Raw genomic sequence first — 22,674 nt, 5'->3', positions numbered from 1 at the left:
ATTGAACATTTATGATAAAAAAACATCCTAAAGATTGATTCTATACTTAGTTTGACAAGTTTCTACGACCTGTAATATAACGTTGAACTTTTCTTCCGACTGGACCTGAACAAAAGAAGCTATTTGGACATAATTGATGGACTTTATGGAACAAATCAAACATTTGTCTAACTGTGATTCTTGGGAGTGCATTCTGATGAAGATCAAGGGTAAGTGAATATTTATAATGCTATTTCTAACTAATGTTGACGGCGTAACATGGCGGATATTTCTTTTGGCTGCTTTTTCCATAACGTGTTTTTGAAATCTGACACAGCGGTTGCATTAAGGAGAAGTGGATCTAAAATTCCATGCATAACAGTTGTATTTTGTATCAATGTTTATTATGGGTATTTCTGTAAATTGATGTGGCTCTCTGCAAAATCACCGGATGTTTTGGAACTACTGAACATAACGCGCCAATGTAAACTCAGATTTTTGGATATAAATATAAACTTTACCGAACAAAACATACATGTATTGTGTAACATGAAGTCCTATGAGTGTCATCTGATGAAGATCATCAAAGGTTAGTGATACATTTTATCTCTATTTCTGCTTTTGTGACTCCTCTCTTTGGCTGGAAAAATAGCTGTGTTATTCTGTGAATAGGCACTCACCTAACATAATCGTTTGGTTTGCTTTCGTTGTAAAGCCTTTTTGAAATCGGACACTGTGGCTGGATTTACAAGTGTATCTTTAAAATGGTGTAAAATACATGCATGTTTGAGGAATTTTAATTATGGGATTTCTGTTGTTTTGAATTTGGCGCCCTGCACTTTCACTGGCCGTTGAAGAGGTGGGACGCTACCGTCTCACGAACCCTAGAGAGGTTAACAAGAAATGTGTGGAGTGGTTGTAAAACGAGTTTAAATGACTCCAACCTAAGTGTACGTAAACTTCCAACTTCAACTGTAAACCACTACGAAATATATTTTATCATAAAAAATATTGTATTTTCAGCAGTTTGAAGCTGGTGTAGAAAACCGAAAGTAAAAGCAAAAACAAAACTTGACAGGAAGCATAGAATTAGAGCACATAGAACAGATCTACCGCTTAAACTTGCTTTCAATTAGAATGACAGATCTAAAATAAAATTGTGAAATTGGTCATCCATAAAGTTACATATTGCAGCTTTAAAGGCACTTCGACTCAAGTTAAATTATAATGATTGAGCCTACACAATAACACAAATCACACAATCATAAGCATACTATTCCAACTGCATACTATTCATGAATAAATAGTATGCAGGTTATTTAAGAACTCAATGGTAAAATAAAAACTTATACGCACACTATATTTTGATGATCATGTAAAAAAATGTATGTTTAATATGTAGGTGTAACAATCCTGACCTATATATTATCATATATTTATAATAATGTCGGAAAATACTTATTAGGGGTTCAGCAGCTAAGCTTGTGAAACCCTATTGCATTAGTTATCTTAATTATTATTAATCTTCTTCCGTAAAGCCAAATTAAAATGCTAATTCTCGTGAGATTAGGAGAGTGCAACCTGGCATGATGGTGAAGTGCCACACCCTCTCATGCAATGCCATGCCAAAAGGCCACATGGCGGTGCTATAACAATCGATTTAACATGAAAACTTTGTAAGGTCATGCCCCTCACCCAGTTTGACCTAGTCATGACATTCAGCACATAGGTCCCTCTCCAAAAACAAGTCTGCATCAGCCATTACAAGATTTTTTTTTTTTAGTTACACTTCAAAGGCTACTCCTCTGAAACTTCACTTGTGGCATCTACGGACAAAGTTCTCCCAACGCAACATTTCCCAGACTAGTACATAAAACATGGCCGCCATTGACCAACACACACTCACGTGGGCGTGGTCTGGCACATAAATCAGTCACGGATATTCGTATTGTAACAAAACTTGGTAACCGTTCCAAACACTGAAGACTCAACATATTCAAGCAAATCTGATCAACCACAGTGGCGCTATAACGCACCCATGTTAATATAGCTTAATCTGTTGATTCCAGGTGATGAAATTTGGCACATGCTCAGGGATATGAGTCTAGCTAACCTGTAAAGTATGGTTCAGTTATGCCGCATGGTGGCGCTGTTAGACATGAAAAACAGTCATGCAAACTCATTGGCTCATATCAGCCATACAGTTTGCGCTAGAGTCCTGGAAAAAGTTGCATTTAAGACATGGGTACAGAGATGAGACAACAAATTAGGTGCCAAATCGGTCGAGGAGAAGAGGTTTTAAAGTCAACATCTTTGAAAAGTCCAAAATACCTCATAAGCATAATATTTCTTGGATAACCTGTTTAATGTATTGTTCTGATATTTTGTATGTGTGGTAAACAGTACAGAAGTAGCTCATTTTTGCGCAATGTGTCCAATTTTTCCTGATGGTGGCACGGTGGGCCCACAGCTGAATCCTGGCAATCGTTTTTGAAGGTCTCAGCATGGCGCCAAATCACCCCCATGAGGCCTAAGGCAACACACACACCGCTGAATTCCGGGCAGGGTGAAAACTTGCATAAGGAACCAATTGGAAGCAGGCCTGAGCCAGACTCCTTTGCACGCTCCTCTGGAGAACGCCAGGCAGCGACCCACTAACCTGAATCACAGCTGACCTGACGATAGCAAAATTACTCACAGCTGCTTGACTGAGCTTAGTGAAGTTGGGGACCTTCCTCTACTAATGGGTACGCACATGGTAGTGATAAAGGATGTCTGTGAATATAACAACCAATGAACAAAATAGTCACAGCAGGGAGAAGGACCGTACATTAGATCATTCAGCTAGTTTATCCTTAGCTCAGGTAGCCTACCTTCTTAAGGCCTAGCAGCATTAGCTAAGGCAGGTGAAACATTTAGTGTTGGTGATAAACAATAAAGCACCCTGATGTTATGAAAATCCATGATACAGAAACCTTGCTACAAGCATCAGCTTACTTGCCTCAGTGCTAGTATTTGTGCCATCATGCCAACTCCTTTTCACTCAATGCCAACTCCATGTTTTGGCATGACAATGTCAAGAGCAGAAACATCTGATACCATTAGACTACCTGACACACACAGCTAGGACACCTTGGCTAAAACAGAAATACAGGTGGGAAAGTTTTGCAGCCTATTTTCACAGAGACATGCATTTCCCTCAATGTAATGTTCCCCTGAGGAACAGGATGTAGACTCCAATAAAAAAGCCTGGCCTCCAGCAGGTGTTCATTAGACAAGCTGATTGCCTGGGCCCTAGTCAAAATAAGTGTACTATATACAGTTGAAGTCGGAAGTTTACATACACTTAGGTTGGAGTCATTAAAACTTGTTTTTCAACCACTCCACAAATTTCTTGTTAACAAACTATAGTTTTGGCAAGTCAGTTAGGACATCTACTTTGCGAAAAAAATTAAGTAGACTGTGCTTGGAAAATTCCAGAAAATTATGTCAACCCTCTTCCTGGAGATCTTAGCATCGCCGATTCAGCTAGTTTAGGTCTTGTTGAGCAGCTAATTAGTAGAATCGGGTGTGTTAATTTAGGGTTGACTGAAAACCCACAGACCTGTAGATCTCCAGGAAGAGGGTTGGGCAGCCCTGATCTTTTTTATTTTACTAGGCAAGTCAGTTAAGAACAAATACTTATTTTCAGTGACGGCCTAGGAACAGTGGGTTAACTGCCTTGTTCAGGGGCAGAATGACAGATTTTTACCTTGTCAGCTAGGGGATTCGATCTTGCAACCTTTCGGTTATAAGTCCAACGCTATAACCACTAGGCTACCTGCTGGCCCAAACTGGACGAGGCATATAGGGAATAGGGTGCCATTTGGGACACAAACAATGACTCATAGCCAGTCTGTTCAGTCAGACAATGGCATCTGCTAAAGGTAAGAGTTGTGTAATCAAAGGTAGAAGCAGGCCAATTTTCTCCTTTATATTCAATTAAATTAAAACGGTCACCACAGACCTGTACCAAGACTGAGTTCAGTATTCAAGAATTTTTATATATTTTTATAAATATATTTTCTATACGTTTTATAATTACGGCCTTAGTGCAGGTGTGCCTGTATGACCTCCCTACAACGCCTGGGCATGCTCCTGACGAGGTGGCGGATGGTCTCCTGAGGGATCTCCTCCCAGACCTGGACTAAAGCATCCGCCAACTCCTGGACAGTCTGTGGTGCAACGTGGCATTGGTGGATGGAGCGAGACATGATGTCCCAGATGTGCTCAATTGGATTCAGGTCTGGGGAACGGGCGAACCAGTCCATAGCATCAATGCCTTCCTCTTGCAGGAACTGCTGACACACTCCAGCCACATGAGGTCTAGCATTGTCTTGCATTAGGAGGAACCCAGGGCCAACCACACCAGCATATGGTCTCACAAGGGGTCTGAGGTTCTCATCTCGGTACCTAATGGCAGTCAGGCTACCTCTGGCGAGCACATGGAGGGCTGTGCGGCCCCCCAAAGAAATGCCACCCCACACCATGACTGACCCACCGCCAAACCGGTCATGCTGGAGGATGTTGCAGGCAGCAGAACGTTCTCCACGGCGTCTCCAGACTCTGTCACGTGTGCTCAGTGTGAACCTGCTTTCATCTGTGAAGAGCACAGGGCGCCAGTGGCGAATGTTCTCTGGCAAATGCCTCCACGTCTCCTGATGTACTGGCCTGTCTCCTGGTAGCACCTCCATGCTCAGGATACTACGCTGACAGACACAGCAAACCTTCTTGCCACAGCTCGCATTGATGTGCCATCCTGGATGAGCTGCACTACCTGAGCCACTTGTGTGGGTTGTAGACTCCGTCTCATGCTACCACTAGAGTGAAAGCACCGCCAGCATTCAAAAGTGACCAAAACATCAGCCAGGAAGCATAGGAACTGAGAAGTGGTCTGTGGTCACCACCTACAGAACCACTCCTTTATTGGGGGTGTCTTGCTAATTGCCTATAATTTCCACCTTTTGTCTGTTCCATTTGCACAACAGCATGTGAAATTTATTGTCAATCAGTGTTGCTTCCTAAGTGGACAGTTTGATTTCACAGAAGTGTGATTGACTTGGAGTTACATTGTGTTGTTTAAGTGTTCCCTTTATTTTTTTGAGCAGTGTAGAATATTAACTTTAAAAGTGAGATTGACTGGACAGTCACTTTAAATTACAATACATTTAAGTAAAAAAAATAACATTTTGGGTGAACACAAGAAATATTGAGTTGAAAAGTGGAGAACAGTCCATAAAAATATATTCCTGTGAGCCTCCCAGGCCCATGTTGTGCAGGGTTAACAAGATCAATTGTAGATCAGGGATGGGAAACTAGTCCGAGGACTGGAGCTGTGCCATTCCCCTCCCCCCACCCCTAGAAAAACCCAGTTGATTAAACAAACAGCATTCTAAACAGAAGATGATTAGTTGATTACTGAAGTGTGTTAGCTGGGGCAAAAGGGTTACACTAATCAGGCCCTCGAGGACTGGAGTAGCCCATCCCTGTTGTAGATTAATAATATCACATTGTATTGTATTATAGCCTCAACTTATTCAAAGGATCCTTTGGCCAAAATATGTTTAATCAGTAAAAAAAAAATATTTTGAGATCTGGCTGCGGACTAAGTACCTTCATGGACCCCACTTTGAGAACCCCTGGCTTAGCGCTCAATACTTTGATACGAAGTATCAAACAAATCCAAGACCTCATACAGGTTTGGCACAGTCCATTCAGTAACCAAGTAGCTTAATTGTGCAAAGAGAAATCCAACAAAAGACAAAAATAATCTATTTGGACTTAATGGAGCTAGAGGACAGTCAAGGAAAAAGACATAGGTCAAGCCAAACAGTCTCCTATTTCTTAGAGGGGGTAAGCAACCCTGTTCCTGGAGTGATTTTGATTTAAACTAGGGACAACACCTGCCCAACTGAGCTAATCGATCAGTTCAGTGATTGCCTAAAATTCAACACACCTGGTCTTCCAAGTAGGTTAAATCAAAAATAGGGTTGCCTACCCCAGTCCTAGAGCTAAGCATGAGGGGAAACAATACTTCCAACATTCCATAAAAACATTGAGATGTGTAAAATATGCATGCTGTTGATTCCTATATGGTTTCACTATAGGCCGCCAGCCACAGAGTTTTGCTTTCCAGATTTAAAACAACCTGGTCAGGGGAAGCTAGCTAGCAGTTCATCCATTCAGTCTGCCCCAGTCAACCAGCCCCAAGACTGCATCCCAAAACTTCTGGACCACTAACCCGATGTGCAGTTAGACACAAGTAATGCACTAGAGAGAGAACAGTCCAGGTTTTCCATCGAGTTCCCACTGGGGTAGATGAGGGTCAGACAGCAAAGAAGCCATGCTGCATATCACTTGAGCCCCTGTAGTAAAACAGCCTCTCTCCTCTGTCTCTGTCACTCCGGGAGGTTACATAACAGAGAGCGGTATTCTTCTGGTAGTTAATTTAACTGCACTACTGCTCCCCCATCCCTCCGGGTTCAGAGGGAGACCCCCTCTGATGCTCTAGTTAAGAGACATTGTCAATCATCACACCAAAATGCTCAAAATTGGCCACTGGGTTTGTTTTGGATTATAACCCAGAACTTGGTTGTTTTGCGTCATGCCCCGACAGGCAAAAAATATGCACACCACATCAGCACTCAGATCTGCTATATTACATTCATGAGATCATGTGCTTCATTACCCTTAGGCAGGTGCTCTTTACTTCCATAGCTAGTTTACTACAGCCTCCTACTCTGAGGTGCTTTATGAATACCTGGTCTGGATTCTAAATTGCAGATTTGTCAGTTGTAGTCCACGCTTGAAAGAATTTGACTATGGTATACATTCCAACAGACTCAATGTTCTTGTCAATTTGAGACACTTGGCTAAGAAATAACTTTTGTGCACACTTATGTATTAGAAAAAAGGCTGTGCACTCTGGCAAGAGGTATCAGCGCCTTAGTTTGCTTCATATAACACATGCACGTTTCTGTTCAGTTATTGACTGGTAGTGCCAATCGCACAGCGTCGTGCGTGTGATTGTTGTTTTACCGATCTGTCAATGTGTAGCCCATTCAAAACATGAATAGGAAGGACATGTCGACTCAGTGTCTCCCCCTGGTATTTTTTCGTGGTAAGAACACCACTTCAAAGCCCATCCCCAACTGTGTTTTTGGCAAAGACAACGTAAACAAAATGGCGGATGTGAAAAGAACCACGTGACCCCTTTGTGCTTTCCAATGTAAATCCAAGTGAAATAAGTGGATACAACACGGCTTACTAACCTAAATTCGAAACAATACACGACTGGGATAATATTGACGGTAAAATGTCGGTGTTACACGCACATTTCGTCGCAATGTCGGTTTTCTGTGAAGTGTACACGGCCGCCATTTTGTGCAAACTTGCGCAGGAAAGATAGGGGCGACCCCCATATTGTGAACATAGTGCAAACATCTCAAATATGAATCTGACAGCGATAATAAAACATACCGATTCCTCCTCTTTCTCCATCCCAGTTGGCATTTGCGGCACTGCCCGATTGATAGAGGCATATTCGTGCAGGTCAGGCAAGTCCTCGCAGCGGAAAACGGGTAGAAGCTTGGTAGCGTCCAGCGCCCGTGCCCGAAACGACAATTTACTCATTTTTTATAATGTAAGATGCAGCATAAATCTATCGATCTAATAATGTTCACAGCAGTACTGGTTTGAGTTCTCATGGATGGATCTGTGATGTTCATCAGAAGTCAACCGTTCGCTTGGTAGCAGGGCAGGTATACGGCGATGCGAACGGGAGCCGGGAAGGCCCGGATTTTGGTCGATTACTGTCGGTCTCTTTTTTTCCGAGGCTCCGCTCTCCCTCCCTGGTTCAATACGCCATAGCCAACATGGCGGACATTACAAATTCTTGCAGCTGTCCCTTCGCTCCTGGCGGCCCAACCCCCGATCACACAACAGCCATTCCCTTACAGTATTGCGCGCATGCGTGCTCGCGGAGCCCCGAGGGGCGGGAACACTGGGGGAAGGGATATCACTAGTTACCACAGCCAGAAAGTCAAACCCCGCGTATTCATACAATTTCTTCTTAAAATGTGATTTTAAAAACTAAACCACACTCCTAAACTTAAATTATGACACAAAAAAACATTTGTTTTCATGAACTTTTACGATAGTCAATTTTGACTGTGGTAACTAGTGGAAACCTGGTGAAAGGCGAGTACTCTGTAGAAACGGACTGATACTCACATATTAGGATAGGCAGCTGCAAACCAGTGTGCGATACCGGGGAACGAAATCACTTGCAGTACTAATGTACTTTTTACTCAACAGTACAGAAACAGACAGCCCTGCAGTGATAATTCATATTTTGCACAAACGTGTATGAGGGAAAAAAATGCAATACAATACACCTTACCAGTCAAAAGTTTGGACACACCTACAAGGGTTTTTCTTTATTTTGACAATTTCACATTGTAGAATAAAAGTGAAGACATCAAAACTATGAAATAACACATATGGACTCATGTAGTAACCAAAACGTGTTAAACAAATCAAAATATATTTTATATATGTGAGATTCTTCAAAGTAGCCACCCTTTGCCTTGATGACAGCTTTGCACATTCTTGGCATCCTATCAACCAGCTTCACATTGAATGCTTTTCCAACAGTCTTGAAGAGTTCCCACAAGGGATGCCCGATACATCGGCAAGCACATCAGAATTGTACGATATTAGCTAAAAATGCCAACATCGGCCCGATGTCTAGTTTAACAACGATATGCAAAACCGATTTCAAAGCTGACATGCATACCTATATAACGTAGGTACATGACGTAATGAACCACAAAAAAAAATCTAGCACTACACGTGCCACACAGCATTCCTAACCTAGACCAATGTCTGCTGTGTGGATCGAGCAGTCAACAAGTCTAGCAGTCATTTGAAAGAGTAAGAACATTTCAGCGAGACAACTCAAAAGGCGAAATCCATTAACGGCAAGATAATGGAATTCATTGCCCTTGACAATCAACCCTTCCCTGTCAAATCAAACTATTTGTCACATGCGCCGCATACAACAAGTGTAGACTTTACCGTGAAATGCTTACTTACAAGCCCTTAACCAACAGTGCAGTTCAAGAAGAAAATATTTACCAAGTAGACTGAAATAAAAAGTAACACAATAAGAATAACGAGGCTATATACAGGAAGCACAGGAACCGAGTTAGTGTGCGAGGGTACTGGGGGGGGGTGTCAATGTAAATTGTCCGGTGGCGATTTGCCATGCGGTAGCAGAGAAAACAGTCTATAACTTGGGTGACTGGAGTCAATCACAATTTTACGGGCATTCCTCTGACACTGCCTATTAACTTGGTCCTGGATGGCAGGAAGCTTGGCCCCAGTGATGTACTGGGCCGTACGCACTACCCTCTGTAGCGCCTTACGGTCAGATGCCGAGCAGTTGCCATACCAGGCGGTGATGCAACCGGTCAGGATGCTCTCAATGGTGCAGCTGTAGAACTTTTTGAGGATCTGGGGACCTATGCCAAATCTGTCCAGTCTCCTGAGGGGGAAAAGGTTTTGTCGTACCCTCTTCACGACTGTCTTGGTATGTTTGGACCATGATAGTTTGTTGGTGATGTGGACACCAAGGAACTTTAAAAACTCTCAACCTTCTCCACTACAGCCCCGTCAATGTTAATGGGAGCCTGTTCTACCCCGCCTCTTCCTGTAGTCCACAATCAGCTCCTTAGTCTTGCTCACATTGAGGGAGAGGTTGTTGTCCTGGCACAATGCCAGTTCTCTGACCTCTCTATAGGCCGTCTCATTGTTGTCAGTGATCAGGCCTATCACTGTTGTGTCATCAGCAAACTTAATGGTGTTGGAGTCGTGCCTGGCCATGCAGTCATGAGTGAACAGGGAGTACAGGAGGGGCCTGAGCACACACCCCTGAGGGGCCCCCGTGTTGAGGATCAGCGTGGCAGACGTGTTGCCTACCCTTATTACCTGGGGGCGGCCCGTCAGGAAGTCCAGGATCCAGTTGCAGAGGGAGGTGTTTAGTCCCAGGGTCCTTTGCTTAGTGATGAGCTTTGAGGGCACTATGGTGTTGAACGCTGAGCTGTAGTCAATGAATAGCATTCTCACATAGGTGTTCCTTTTGTTCAGGTGTGAAAGGGCAGTGTTGAGTGCAATAGAGATTGCATCATCTGTGGATCTGTTAGGGCTGTATGCAAGTTGGAGCGGGTCTAGGGTTTCTGGGATAATGGTGTTGATGTGAGCCATGACCAGCTTTTCAAAGCATTTCATACAGACGTGAGTGCTACGGCTTGGTAGTCATTTTAGGTAGGTTACCTTAGTATTATTTGGCATAGGGACAATGGTTGTCTGCTTGAAACATGTTGGACTGACAGGGAGGGGTTGAAAATGTCAGTGAAGACACTTGCCAGTTGGAAAGCGCATGCTCTTAGTACACGTCCTGGTAATCTGTCTGGCCCTGTTGCCTCGTGAATGCTGACCTGTTTAAAAGGTCTTGCTGCGGAAAGCGTGATCACACAGTCGTTTGGAACAGCTGATGCTCTCATGCATGTTTCAGTGTTACTTTCCTCGAAGCGAGCACCGAAGTAATTTAGCTCATCTGGTATGCTCGTGTCACTGGGCAGCTCTCGGCTGTGCTTCCCTTTGTAGTCTGTAATAGTTGGCAAGCCCTGCCACATCCGTCGGAGCCGGTGTAGTATGATTCGATCTTAGTCCTGTGTTGACGCTTTGCCTGTTTGATGATTCGTCGGAGGGCATTGCAGGATTTCTTATAAGCTTCCAGGTTACAGTCCCGCTCCCTGAAAGCAGCAGCTCGAGCCTTTAGCTCAGTGCAGATGTTGGCTGTAATCCATGGCTTCTGGTTGGGATATGTACGTACGGTCTCTGTGGGGACGACATCGTCGATGCACATATTGATGAAGCCAGTGTCTGATGTGGTGTACTCCTCAATGCCATCGGAAGAATCCCGGAACATATTCCAGTCTGTGCTAGCAAAACAGTCCTGTTGCTTTTCATCTGACCACTTTTTTATTGATCGAGTCATTGGTGCTTCTTGCTTGAATTTTTTGCTTGTAAGCAGTTATCAGGAGGATAGAATTATGGTCAGATCAAATAGCCAGTCTGGCTATCAAGTCAGTTCATCAAATGTCTGCGCTGCTAGAGCTGCCCTGGTCAACTAAGTGCTGTTAATGTGAAGTGGAAATGTCTAGGAACAACAACGGCTTAGCCGCGAAGTGGTAGGTCACACAAGCTCACAGACCGGGGCCGCTGAAGCGTGTAAAAATAGTCTGTTCTTAATTGCAACAGTCACTACAGAGTTCCAAACTGCCTCTGGAAGCAACGTCAGCAAAATAACTGTTTGTCTTCAGTTTCACGAACTTGGTTTCCATGACTGAGCAGCCGCACACAAGCCTAAGATCACCATACGCAATGCCAAGAGTTGGCTGGTGTGGTGTAAAGCTTGCCGCCATTGGACTCTGGAGCAGTGGAAACGCATTCTCTGGAGTGATGAATCATGCTCACCATCTGGCAGTCCGACGGCCAAATCTGTGTTTGGTGATTGCCAAGAGAACGGCACCTGCCCCAATGCAAAGTGCCAACTGTAAAGTTGGGAGGAGGAATAATGGGCTGGGCCGTTTTATTTTTATATAGTTCGGGCTTGGCCGTTTTATTTTTATATAGTTCGGGCTTGGCCCCTTAATTCTAGTGAAGGGAAATCGTAACGCTACAGCATACAATGACATTCTATCTAGGCGATTATGTGCTTCCAACTTTGTGGCAACAGTTTGTGGAAGGCCCTTTCCTGTTTTAGCATGACAATGCCCATGTGCACAAAGTGAGGTCCATATAGAAATGGTTTGTCGAGATCGGTGTGAAAGAACTTGACTGGCCTACACAGAGCCCTGACCTCAACCCTATCTTACACCTTTGGGATGAATTGGAATGCCGACGCAAGCCAGACCAAATCGCCCGACATCAGTGCCCAACCTCACTAATGCTAATGGCTGAATGGAAGTTAGTCCCCGCAGCAAATGTCCCAACATTTAGTGGAAAGCCTTCCCAGAAGAGTGGAGGCTGTTATAGCAGCAAAGGGGGGGGACCAACTCCATATTAATGCCCATGATTTTTTAATGAGTTTTTCGACGAGCAGGGGTCCAAATACTTGGTCATGTAGTGTAACTCATTTTAACTGTAAAAGAAACCAAAAATGTTTCTATACGTTACAAGGGATGCACAAACTCTAGATGGGCTACTTGAGTAGTTGAATACAAGTGCAGCAGACTGGTGTGAGAAATGATGACCCTGGCCGTGACCTCACTCCCTGCGGGTGTCTCAGGGGAAGTTGGGTTAGGCAAGAAATCTAATTGTATTTGTCAGATGCGCCTAATAAAACTGGTGTAGACCTTGCCGTGAAATGATTGCTTAAGAGCCCTTCCCAACAATACAGAGTCTAAAATTAAAATGGTAACACAAGAGGAATAAAATAAAATACAAGAATGGAGCTATATAAAAGGGAATACCAGTACCAGATCAATTTGCAGAGGTACAAGGTATTTGAGATAGACATGTACATGACGGCAGGGTAAAGTGACTAGGTATCAGGACAGATAAGTCAAATAAGAAAGAGTAGCAGCTGCAAATGATGTGTAAAAAGTGTGTGCGTGTGTAATGTGTGTTTGTGTTGTTGGTATGCGTGTGTGTATGTAGTGTCTGTGAATGTGTCAATGTAGTGTGTGTGTGTCTGTATAGCGATATATAATATAGTCTAGTGAGTGTGTGTAGGGTCAGTGCAGATAGTTCAGGTACCATTAATTGACTATTCACCAGTCTGGCTATTTAGCAGTCCTATGGCTTGGGGGTAGAAGCTGTCTCAGAACCTGTTTGCCGGAGAGTAGCAGAGCGAACAGTCTATGGCTTGCGTGGCTGGAGTCTTCGGCAATTTTTCAGGCCCTCTGACACCGCCTGATATAGAGATCCTGGATGGCAGGGAGCTCAGCCCCAGTGATGTACTTGGCTGTCCGCATCACCCTCTGTAGCGCTTTGCGGTCAAGGGCGGTGCATTTGCCATACCAAGCAGTGATGCGGCCAGTCAAGATGCTCTCGATGGTGCAGCTGTAGAACTTTGAGGATCCAAGGGTCCATAAATATTTTCAGCCTCCTTAGGGGGAATCGACACTGCCGTGCCCTCTTCTTGACTGCAGGAGTGTGTGGACCATGTTAAGTCCTTAGTGATGTAAACCCCAAGGAACTTGAAGCTTTCAACCTATTTCACAACAGCCCCGTGGATGTGCTCTCCCCTCTTTCTCCTATAGTTCACGATCAGCTCCTTGGTCTTACTGACACATGTGTAACAGGACAAATATATGCACCCCCCCAAATGATTTGCTAACCAAATATGAAAAGCAAACCACGACTCAGTGTACTGTCATTTTAGGCGACCTATAAGTTAGTCAATGTCGCCCTCTTGTGGCATAACCTAAGTACTGCAAAGCGTTGGGGTTATTTCATACTTCAACTGGTCTTCAATATTGAACAAAAATATAACAACGCAACATGCAACAATATCAACAGTTATAATGAGTTACAGTTCATAAGGAAATCAGTAAAAACAGGTGAAAAAACCTGGAGGTGGTCCTGGTCATTTGTTTTATCTTTGCATTCTAAAATAATTATTAACAGGCATCTACAATGAGTGTACAAAACATTAAGAACACCTTCCAAATATTGAGTTGCGCGCCCGCCCCCTCCCCCCTTGCCCTCAGAACAGCCTCAATTCGTCAGGGCATGCATGGACTTTACAAGGTGTCGAAAGTGTTCCACAGGGATGCTGGCCCATGTTGACTCCAATGCTTCCCACAATTGTGTCAAGTTGCCTGGATGTCCTTTGGGTGGTGGACCATTCCTGATACACAGTAAACTGTTGAGCGTGAAAAACCCAGCAGCGTTGCATTTCTTGACACAAACCGGTGCGCCTGGCACCTACTACCATACCCCGTTCAAAGGCACTTCAATATTTTCAATTGTCTTAGGTTAAAGAAGGATTTTTAAGCCTCGTCTCCTTCCCTTCATCTACAAGTGTAGATGATAATTGTAGATGATAATTTCTATTTTTTTCTCTATGCAGCCGAAAGGGAGCACGGTTAATTTATAACATACAGTAGAATTTAAAAACATGTGGACAGTTGATCTTTTGCACTGAAGTGTGTAGGCAACCACGAAGTAGGCGTACTGTAGTTTTTAAAAAATCTGAGGAGACAGTTTCAGAAATCACAGGCAGTGCAGCATATTTAGGTTGGGGAAAAGTAAATGCAAAACATGAATTTAAACTGTTAGAGGTCCACAACAATTTGCAATTGTTTTTGTCTTTCAGAAACAGTCAGTGACATTTTCTGTAGCCTGCAAAATAAAATATTCTGTATGCATCCCCAAAAAACATTTGATGTTCCCCATTGATATTTCCTTTAGATACTATCCGGTCTTGGCCTACTTCCAAAGTATACAGAAAATAAAGGGTGTTATTGTCACCGTAAAAGGTGAATGATGAGCTATTATCAGGCGGCGTTACAATGCTTGTTCACAAGCAATTTTATGACAGGTCTGATTTATAACCGGAACAATGTGGCGTGCGCCAAGTTTATAAATCAATATGTTTGTGCTTGCTAAGTCTTTTCAGAAATGGTGCAAGTAGATTGTGTAAATTTTACACAACAGTTATAAAAGGAGGCCCCAGATGTTTCACAGGATGTATAAATCTGAAGCATCCGTTTGACATTACCACTCACCACCAAATATGGTGATGAGAGGAAGCCCAGTGGCCGGCAGTGGGAGAAGATATATTTTGGCCGACATTATGCACATTTTCCTATTGATGAAACACTTGATTTCAATACAGCTTTCAGTCTACAAAACTTGAATCTGTTACGAACAGAGTGGGCCAATTTTTTTGACTTTACCCTATGCCAAAGTTTCTAAAGAATTGCATTGTTGAGAAACAGTGCTAGCGCAAATCGAGTTCTTGTGCATGCACATTTCAGAGTAGGCGTTCCCAAATGGAAATATGCTAATTTATGCTGCAGTAGTTTGTGTGTCGGGGGGGGCTGGGGTTAGTCTGTTATATCTGGAGTATTTCTCCTGTCTTATCCGGTGCCCTGTGTGAATTTAAGTATGCTCTCTCTTTCTCGAAGGACCTGAGCCCTAGGACGATGCCTCAGGACTACCTGGCCTGATGACTCCATGCTGTCCCCAGTCCACCTTGTCGTGCTGCTGCTCCAGTTTCAACTGTTCTGCCTGCGGCTATGGAACCCTGATCTGTTCACCGGACGTGCTACCTGTCCCAGACCTGCTGTTTAACTCTCTAGAGACATACTCTGAATGATCTGCTATGAAAAGCCATCTGACATGTACTCCTGAGGTACTGACCTGTTGCACCCTCGACAACCACTGTGATTATTATTATTTGACCCTTCTGGTCATCTATGAAGATTTGAACATCTTGGCCATGTTCTGTTATAATCTCCACCCGGCACAGCCAGAAGAGGACTGGCCACCCCTCATAGTCTGGTTCCTCTCCAGGTTTCTTCCTAAGTTCTGGCCTTTCTAGGGAGTTTTTCCTAGCCACTGTGCTTCTACACCTGCATTGCTTGCTGTTTGGGGTTTTAGGCTGGGTTTCTACACAGCACTTTGTGACATCAGCTGATGTAAGAAGGGCTTTATAAATACATTTGATTGAAATACATGCTAGAACGTGCAAATAGGGTCTCGCAAACTCGTTCTTGGCTCTGTCCACCTCTCTGCTTGTTCTGTCACTATGATTAATTTGCTCCCATTGGAAATGACAGGTTGTGGTCTATATTGGCTTAGTTATAAAAAATAAAAATACATTTTTTTTTTGTATTAACATGGGCAGGGCCATTGTGGGCTTCCACCATTTTAATTTAGTGAACTGGGTGGGACTTCCAACTTCATTGGCTGATCACTCCTGGTGACCCTGTTGGAGTCATGTCCAACTGGTTCTTCAGGAGAGATCAGCCAATCGTAAGGAAGAAAATGTACTACTTCCAAATGGAGATTGCCATTATAGCATCTGTGATTGAGCCTCAGATACAAAGACGAGTCGTCGATCTTTCTCTATGACCTAATGCTGGTAACCATGTATGCCTATGCTGATTGATAGAATCAGGTGTGGATATTTGCTCCTTAACTTCTTTGGGATAAGGGGCTGTATTTTGACGTCCGGATGGAAAGCGTGCCCAAAGCCTGCTACTCAGTCCCAGAAGCTAGGATATGCATATAATTGATAGATTTGGATAGAAAACTCTAAAGTTTCTAAAACTGTTAAAATAATGTCTGAGTGTAACAGAACTGAAATGACAGGCGAAACCCCGAGGACAATCCCCCCCCCCCCCCAAAGAAATGTCATCCTACCACTGATTTCAATGGCTGGCACTTTTATAATAGGGCGAAATCATGCACGATTGCAGTTCCTAGGGCTTCCACTAGATGTCAACAGTCTATAGAAAGAGTTTCAGGCTGGTTTTTAGAAAAATTAGCCAGATATTGTAGTTTTTCTAGATGGCTCCCATTTTGGCTGTAGATTTTCCAAGCGCGTGAATGAGAGCGCGTTCTTTTGTATTTTTCTCCGGTAAAGACAATAGTTTATTTGCGTATTAGGGTACCTAAGGTTTGATTATAAATGTTAATTGACTTTTTATTGGTAACGTTTGGGATTCATTTTGTATGCATTTTGAAGGAAGGAAACCGAGTGGATAATTGACTGAAGCGCGCCAGCTAAACTGAGTTTTTATGGATATAAAGAAGGAGTTTATCGAACAAAAGGACCATTTGTAATGTAAAGAATTAGATCTTCAAAGGTAAGGCATATATTATATCTCTATTTCTGACTTTCGTGTCTGACTTTCGTGTCGCAACTCCCTGGTTGAAAATGATTTGTTATGCATTTGTGTTCTGGGCGCTGTCCTCAGATAATCGCATGGTTTGCTTTCGCCGTAAAGCCTTTTTGAAATCTGACACGGCGGCTGGATTAACAACAAGTTAAGCTTTATTTTGATGTATTGCACTTGTGATTTCATGAAAGTTTAATATTTATAGTAATTTAATTTGAATTTGGCACTCTGCAATTTCACCGGATGTTGGCCAGGTGGGACGGTAGCGTCCCACTGATCCGCATGAAGTTTTAAAAGGGATAATCTACCCCCAGAAATAAAAATCATGAAACGCTTGTCAATTTGGTGAACGCCTTAGTTCTATCAGTGGGTAAAATAATTCCCCCCATGATTTAACTTCTAAGTGGTCCATCTGTGAAATCATGTAGGAATGTGTCATGGTTACATGGTTCTCATTACTGGAGATGGGGGATAACACACTATCATGTCATAACGCTTTTAAAACAATTACCTGCACTCCAGATCGCCAAATTAGACAATAGATGGTATGGGAATACTTGTCAAGAACACATTCATTAGTTTATATCGTCACGACAAAGTATATACAGTGCATTCGGAAAGTATTCAGACCCCTTGACTTTTTCCATATTTTGTTACAGCTTTATTCTAAATTGGATTCTTTTTTAAAAACATCTCAATCTACAAACAATATCCCATAATTACTAAGCAGAAACAGGGTAGTTTTTTTGTGGCAAATGTATTAAGAATAAAAAACAGGTATCCCATTTACATAAGAAGTATTGAGACCCTTTAGTCAGTACTTTGTTGAAGAACCTTTGGCAGCAATTACAGCCTCGAGTCTTCTTGGGTATGACGCTACAAGCTTGGCACACCTTTATTTGGAGAGTTTGTCTCTGCAGATCCTCTCAAGCTCTGTCAGGTTGGATGGGGAGCGTCACTGCACAGCTATTTTCAGGTCTCTCCAGAGATGTTCGATCACGTTCAAGTCCAGGCTCTGGCTGGGCCAATAAAGGTCATTCAGACACTTGTCCCGAAGCCACTCCTGCGTTGTCTTCGCTATGTGGTTAGGGTCATTGTCCTGTTGGAAGATGAACCTTCAGCCCAGTCTGAGGACTTGAGCGCTCTGGAGCAGGTTTTCTTAAAGGATCTCTCTGTACTTTGCTCCATTCATCTTTGGCTCAATCCTGACTAGTCTCCCAGTCCCTGAAAAACATACTCACAGCATGATGCTGCCACCACCGTTCACCGTAGGGATGGTGCCAGGTTTCCTCCAGACGTGACGCTTGGCATTCAGGCCAAAGAGTTCAATCTTGGTTTCATCAGACCAGAGAATGTTTCTCATGGTCTGAGTCTTTAGGGGCCTTTTGGCAAACTCCAAGCGGGCTGTCATATGCATTTTACTGAGGAGTGGCTTCCGTCTCACCACTCTACAATAAAGGCCTCATTGGTGGAGTGCTGCAGAGATGGTTGTCCTTCTGGAAGGTTCTCTCATCTCCACAGAGGAATTCTAGAGCTCTGTCAGAGTGACCATCAGGTTCTTGGTCACCTCCCTGACCAAGGCCCTTCTCCCCCGATTGCTCAGTTTGGCCAGGCGGCCAGCTCTAGAAAGAGTCTTGGTGGTTCCAAACTTCTTCCATTTAAGAATGATGGGGTCCACTGTGTTCTTGGGGATCTTCAATGCAGCAGAAATGTTTTGGTACCCTTCCCAAGATCTGTGCCTCTACGGACAATTCCTTCAACCTCATGGCTTAGTTTTTTCTCAGACATGCAGTCAACTGTGGGACCTTATATAGACAGATGTGTTTTTTATAAATCATGTCCAATCCATTTAATTTACCACAGGTGGACTCCAATCAAGTTGTAGAAACATCAAGGATTATCAATGGAAACGAGATGAACCTGAGCTCAATTTTGAGTCTCATAGCAAAGGGTCTGAAAACTTACGTAAATACAGTATTTTTTTAAATTATAAATTAGCAAAAATTTCAAAACCTATTTTCACTCTGTCATTATGGGGTATTGTGTGTAGATTGATGAGGAAAATATGTAATTTAATCCCTTTTAGAATAAGGCTGTAACTAGTGATGCACCGATATGACATTTTTGGCCGATAACGATATCCGATATTTTCCTTGCCAAAAACCCTGATACCGGTATTTAAAATTTGAGCGGCCTTTTAAGCATTCTAGTACAGTTAAATAGTTAACACACACACACACGCAGTGGTCTAAGGCACTGCATCTCAGTGCAAGAGACATAACAGTCCCTGGTTCGAATCCAGGCTGTATCACATCCGGCCGTGAACACAGCAAAACAATGTTTCATTAGCTACAGTTAGCTAGCTAACTATATAGCTAGGTGTCATCTAAAATAACTTTAATTTATAAGACAGTTCTTATTTGATTAATGGTGGTCGGACCCATCTATGTGAAGCTAGCCACAATAAGGATTAGCCACAATAGTGGACTTTGCGGTTAGCCTTCAAAATAAAAGTATGGCATAATTCTACTATTTGTATGACTGTCAATGACACTTTTATTTTGAAGACAAACTGCAAAATCCACTATTGTGCCTAATCCTTATTGTGGCTAGCTTCACAAAAACATAACTCGGTCAGGTCGAGCCTTAATAGCCAGATGAAGCTCGGTGGCTGCTTAAAACGTTAGTTTTGGGCAACAGGGTTAAGTAGCTGGCTGGCTATTTATTTTCATGAAAGTTCCATTTCAATATGGTGCCAGGTTTCCTCCTGTGTGCAAGTAGAGATACTGGGGAGCAAAAGAGCAAAAATAAATAATATGGGGATGAGGTAGTTGGGTGGGCTATTTACAGATGGGCTGTGTACAGGTGCAGTGATCGGTAAGCTGCTCTGACAGCTGATGCTTAAAGTTAGTGAGGGAGATATGAGTCTCCAGCTTCAGTGATTTTTGCAATTCGTTCAAGTCATTGGCAGCAGACAACTGGAAGGAAAGGCAGCCAAAGGAGGCTTTGGGGATCACCAGTGAAATATACCTGCTGGAGCGTGTGCTACGAGTGGGTGTGGTTATGGTGACCAGTGAGCTGAGATAAGGTGGGGCTTTACCTAGCAATGACTTATAGATGACCTGATGCCAGTGGGTCTGGCGACGCATATGAAGCGAAGGCCAGTCAACGAGAGCATACAGGTCGACAGTGGTAGGTAGTACATGGGGCTTTGGTGATGAAACGGATGGCACGGTGGTAGACTGCATCCAATTTGCTGAGTAGAGTGTTGGAGGCTATGTTTGTAAATTACATCGCCGAAGTCAAGGATAGTCAGTTTTACGAGAGTATGTTTAGCAGCATGAGTGAAGGAGGCTTTGTTTTGCGAAATAGGAAGCTGATTCTAGATTTTGGATTGGAGATACTTTATGTGAGTCTGGAAGGAGAGTTTACAGTCTAGCCAGACACCTAGGTATTTGTAGTTGTCCACATATTCTAAGTCAGAACCGTTCAGAGTAGTGATGCTAGTCGGGCGGGCGGGCAGCAATCGGTTGAAGAGCATGCATTTAGTTTACCTAGCGTTTAAGAGCAGTTGGAGGCCACGGAAGGAGTGTTGTATGACATCGAAGCTCGTTTGGAGGTTTGTTAACACAGTGCCCAAAGAAGGGCCAGAAGTATACAGAATGGTATCATCTGCGTAGAGGTGGATCAGAGAATCACCAGCAGCAAATGACTGCAGTTTCTACTGGTCATTGTTTTCAGGCTGGTTGTATTGGTGCTAGCTATGTACCAAGCTAAAGCTATCTCCCCTAGAAGTTGCGGTCGAACAAATTATGTTTTATTACCAACGCGGTATTGTTTACACATTGTTCGTGTCCGGGGTTTGCTTGTTTGCAGACTTTTTTTGTACAGCTTTGACAGTGCTACTGTATCTTTTGACACGCAAAGACCCAAACAGCGTTCCATAGTATGTATGTTGAGAAGCCAATAGCAGTGACGTTATTACTGTGTAACTCCGGTAGGGCAACATCTGAAAAATAGCGCACTTGGTGTACCAGTGCTCGACCAGTCGGCGAAAGCCAACATCACCCACGACAGAACGGTTGATTGTCAAGGGCAATGAATTACATTATCTTGACGTTAATGGATTTCGCCTTTTGAGTTGTCTCGCTGAAATGTTCTTACTCTTTCAAATGACTGCTCGACTTGTTGACTGCTCGATCCACACAGCAGACATTGGTCTAGGTTAGGAATGCTGTGTTGCGCAAAATTTTTACGTGGCGTCATTACATCATGTACCTACGTTATATAGGTATGCACGGTAGCTTTGACATTGGTTTTTAACATCGGCGTTAAACTAAATTCCGATATATCGTACATCCCCAGCTGTAACATAACAAAATGTGGGAAAAGGGAAGGGGTTTGAATACTTTCCGAAGGCACTGTATGAATGCATATAGCTAAATCTGTTACTATACAGAGAACGTTACAATCTCTGATGTCTCTCTGGAAGGCAACCGTTGCTTGGATTTCGTCTACCTTGTCAAGAGACTGGACATTGGCTCGTAGTATACTCGGGAGCGGTGGGCGATGTGCCCGTCTACGGAGCCTGACCAGAAGACCGCTCCGTCTGACCCTTCTGCGGCGCCGTTGTTTTGGGTCGCCTGCTGGGATCCGATCCATTGTCCTGGGTGGTGGACCAAACAGCGGATCCGCTTCGGGAAAGTCGTAATGTTGGTAAATTGACGTTGCTCTTATATCCAAAAGTTCCTCCCGGCTGTATGTAATAAGACTTAAGATTTCCTGGGGTAACAGTGTAAGAAATAATACATAAAACGTAAAAAAATTCTGCATAGTTTCTTAAGAGCACGAAGCGAGGCGGCCATCTCTGTCGGCGTCGGATCTTGGCATGTGTGTGTGTGTGTTTGAGAGAAAGGGAGACGGTGTGTGATTTAGGGAGTGTGTGTTAACTTTAGAGTAAGTTTCATGCAGTGTTTTCCCCTTACTGTCACAGTGACATGCAGATCATCATATATATTCCTTCCTCCAACCAAATCACAGGTAGGCCTCAGCTAATATTAGCAAAGTAGCCATTCTATGCAGTATTCCATACTGAACAAAAATAAACGCAACAATTTCAGTTCACATAAGGAAATCAGTCAATTGAAATAAATGAATTAGGCACTAACCTATGGATTTCACATAACTGGGCAGGGACGCACTCACTGGGGAGACAGGCCCAGCCATTCAGACTGAGTTTCCCCCCACAAAAAGGCTTTATTGCAGACAGAAATACTCCTCAGTTCCATCAGCTGTCCAGATGACTGGTCTCAGACGATCCCGCAGGTGAAGAAGCCGGATGTGGAGGTCCTGAGCTTGCGTGGTTACACGTGGTCTGCAGATGTGAGGCCGGTTGAACATACTGCCAAATTCTCTCAAATGACGTTGGAGGCGGCTTATGGTAGAGAAATTAACATTAAATTCCCTGGCAACAGCTCTGGTGGACATGCCTGCAGTCAGCATGTCAATTGCACACTCCCTCAAAACATCTGTGGCATTGTGTTGTGACAAAACTGCACATTTTAGAGTGGCCTTGTATTGTCCCCAACACAGGGTGCACCTGTGTAATGATCATGCTGTTTAATCAGCGTATTTATATGCAACACCTTTCAGGTGGATGGATTATCTTGGCAAAGGAGAAATGCTCACTAACAGGGATATAAACTAATTTCTGTACAAAATTTGAGATAAATAA

The 22,674-nt window shown here is 43.3% G+C and overlaps 1 protein-coding gene across 3 annotated transcripts in view; it reads right to left on the bottom strand.

The window, feature by feature from the left end:
- LOC139532055 (enhancer of polycomb homolog 1-like) overlaps positions 1 to 22,674 on the bottom strand; it is a 76,712-nt gene that overhangs the window by 50,563 nt on the left and 3,475 nt on the right. Inside the window, exon 1 of one of the 3 annotated variants that reach the window (XM_071329166.1) lies at positions 21,459 to 21,959. The exons of 1 other annotated variant lie outside the window; for it this stretch is intronic. In XM_071329166.1, coding sequence (XP_071185267.1) covers positions 21,459 to 21,773 — 315 coding nt within the window. In that variant the 5' untranslated portion in view covers positions 21,774 to 21,959. Of the gene's footprint in view, positions 1 to 7,497; positions 7,951 to 21,458; positions 21,960 to 22,674 lie in introns of those variants that run through there. One more of the 3 variants, XM_071329167.1, reaches the window with a different exon arrangement.

This window comes from Salvelinus alpinus, chromosome 10 (genome assembly GCF_045679555.1).
Source record: "Salvelinus alpinus chromosome 10, SLU_Salpinus.1, whole genome shotgun sequence".
NCBI classification, from domain to species: domain Eukaryota; kingdom Metazoa; phylum Chordata; class Actinopteri; order Salmoniformes; family Salmonidae; genus Salvelinus; species Salvelinus alpinus.
The sequence above is the reverse complement of the archived record's forward strand: the minus strand, read 5'-3'. Positions and strand labels throughout refer to the sequence as shown.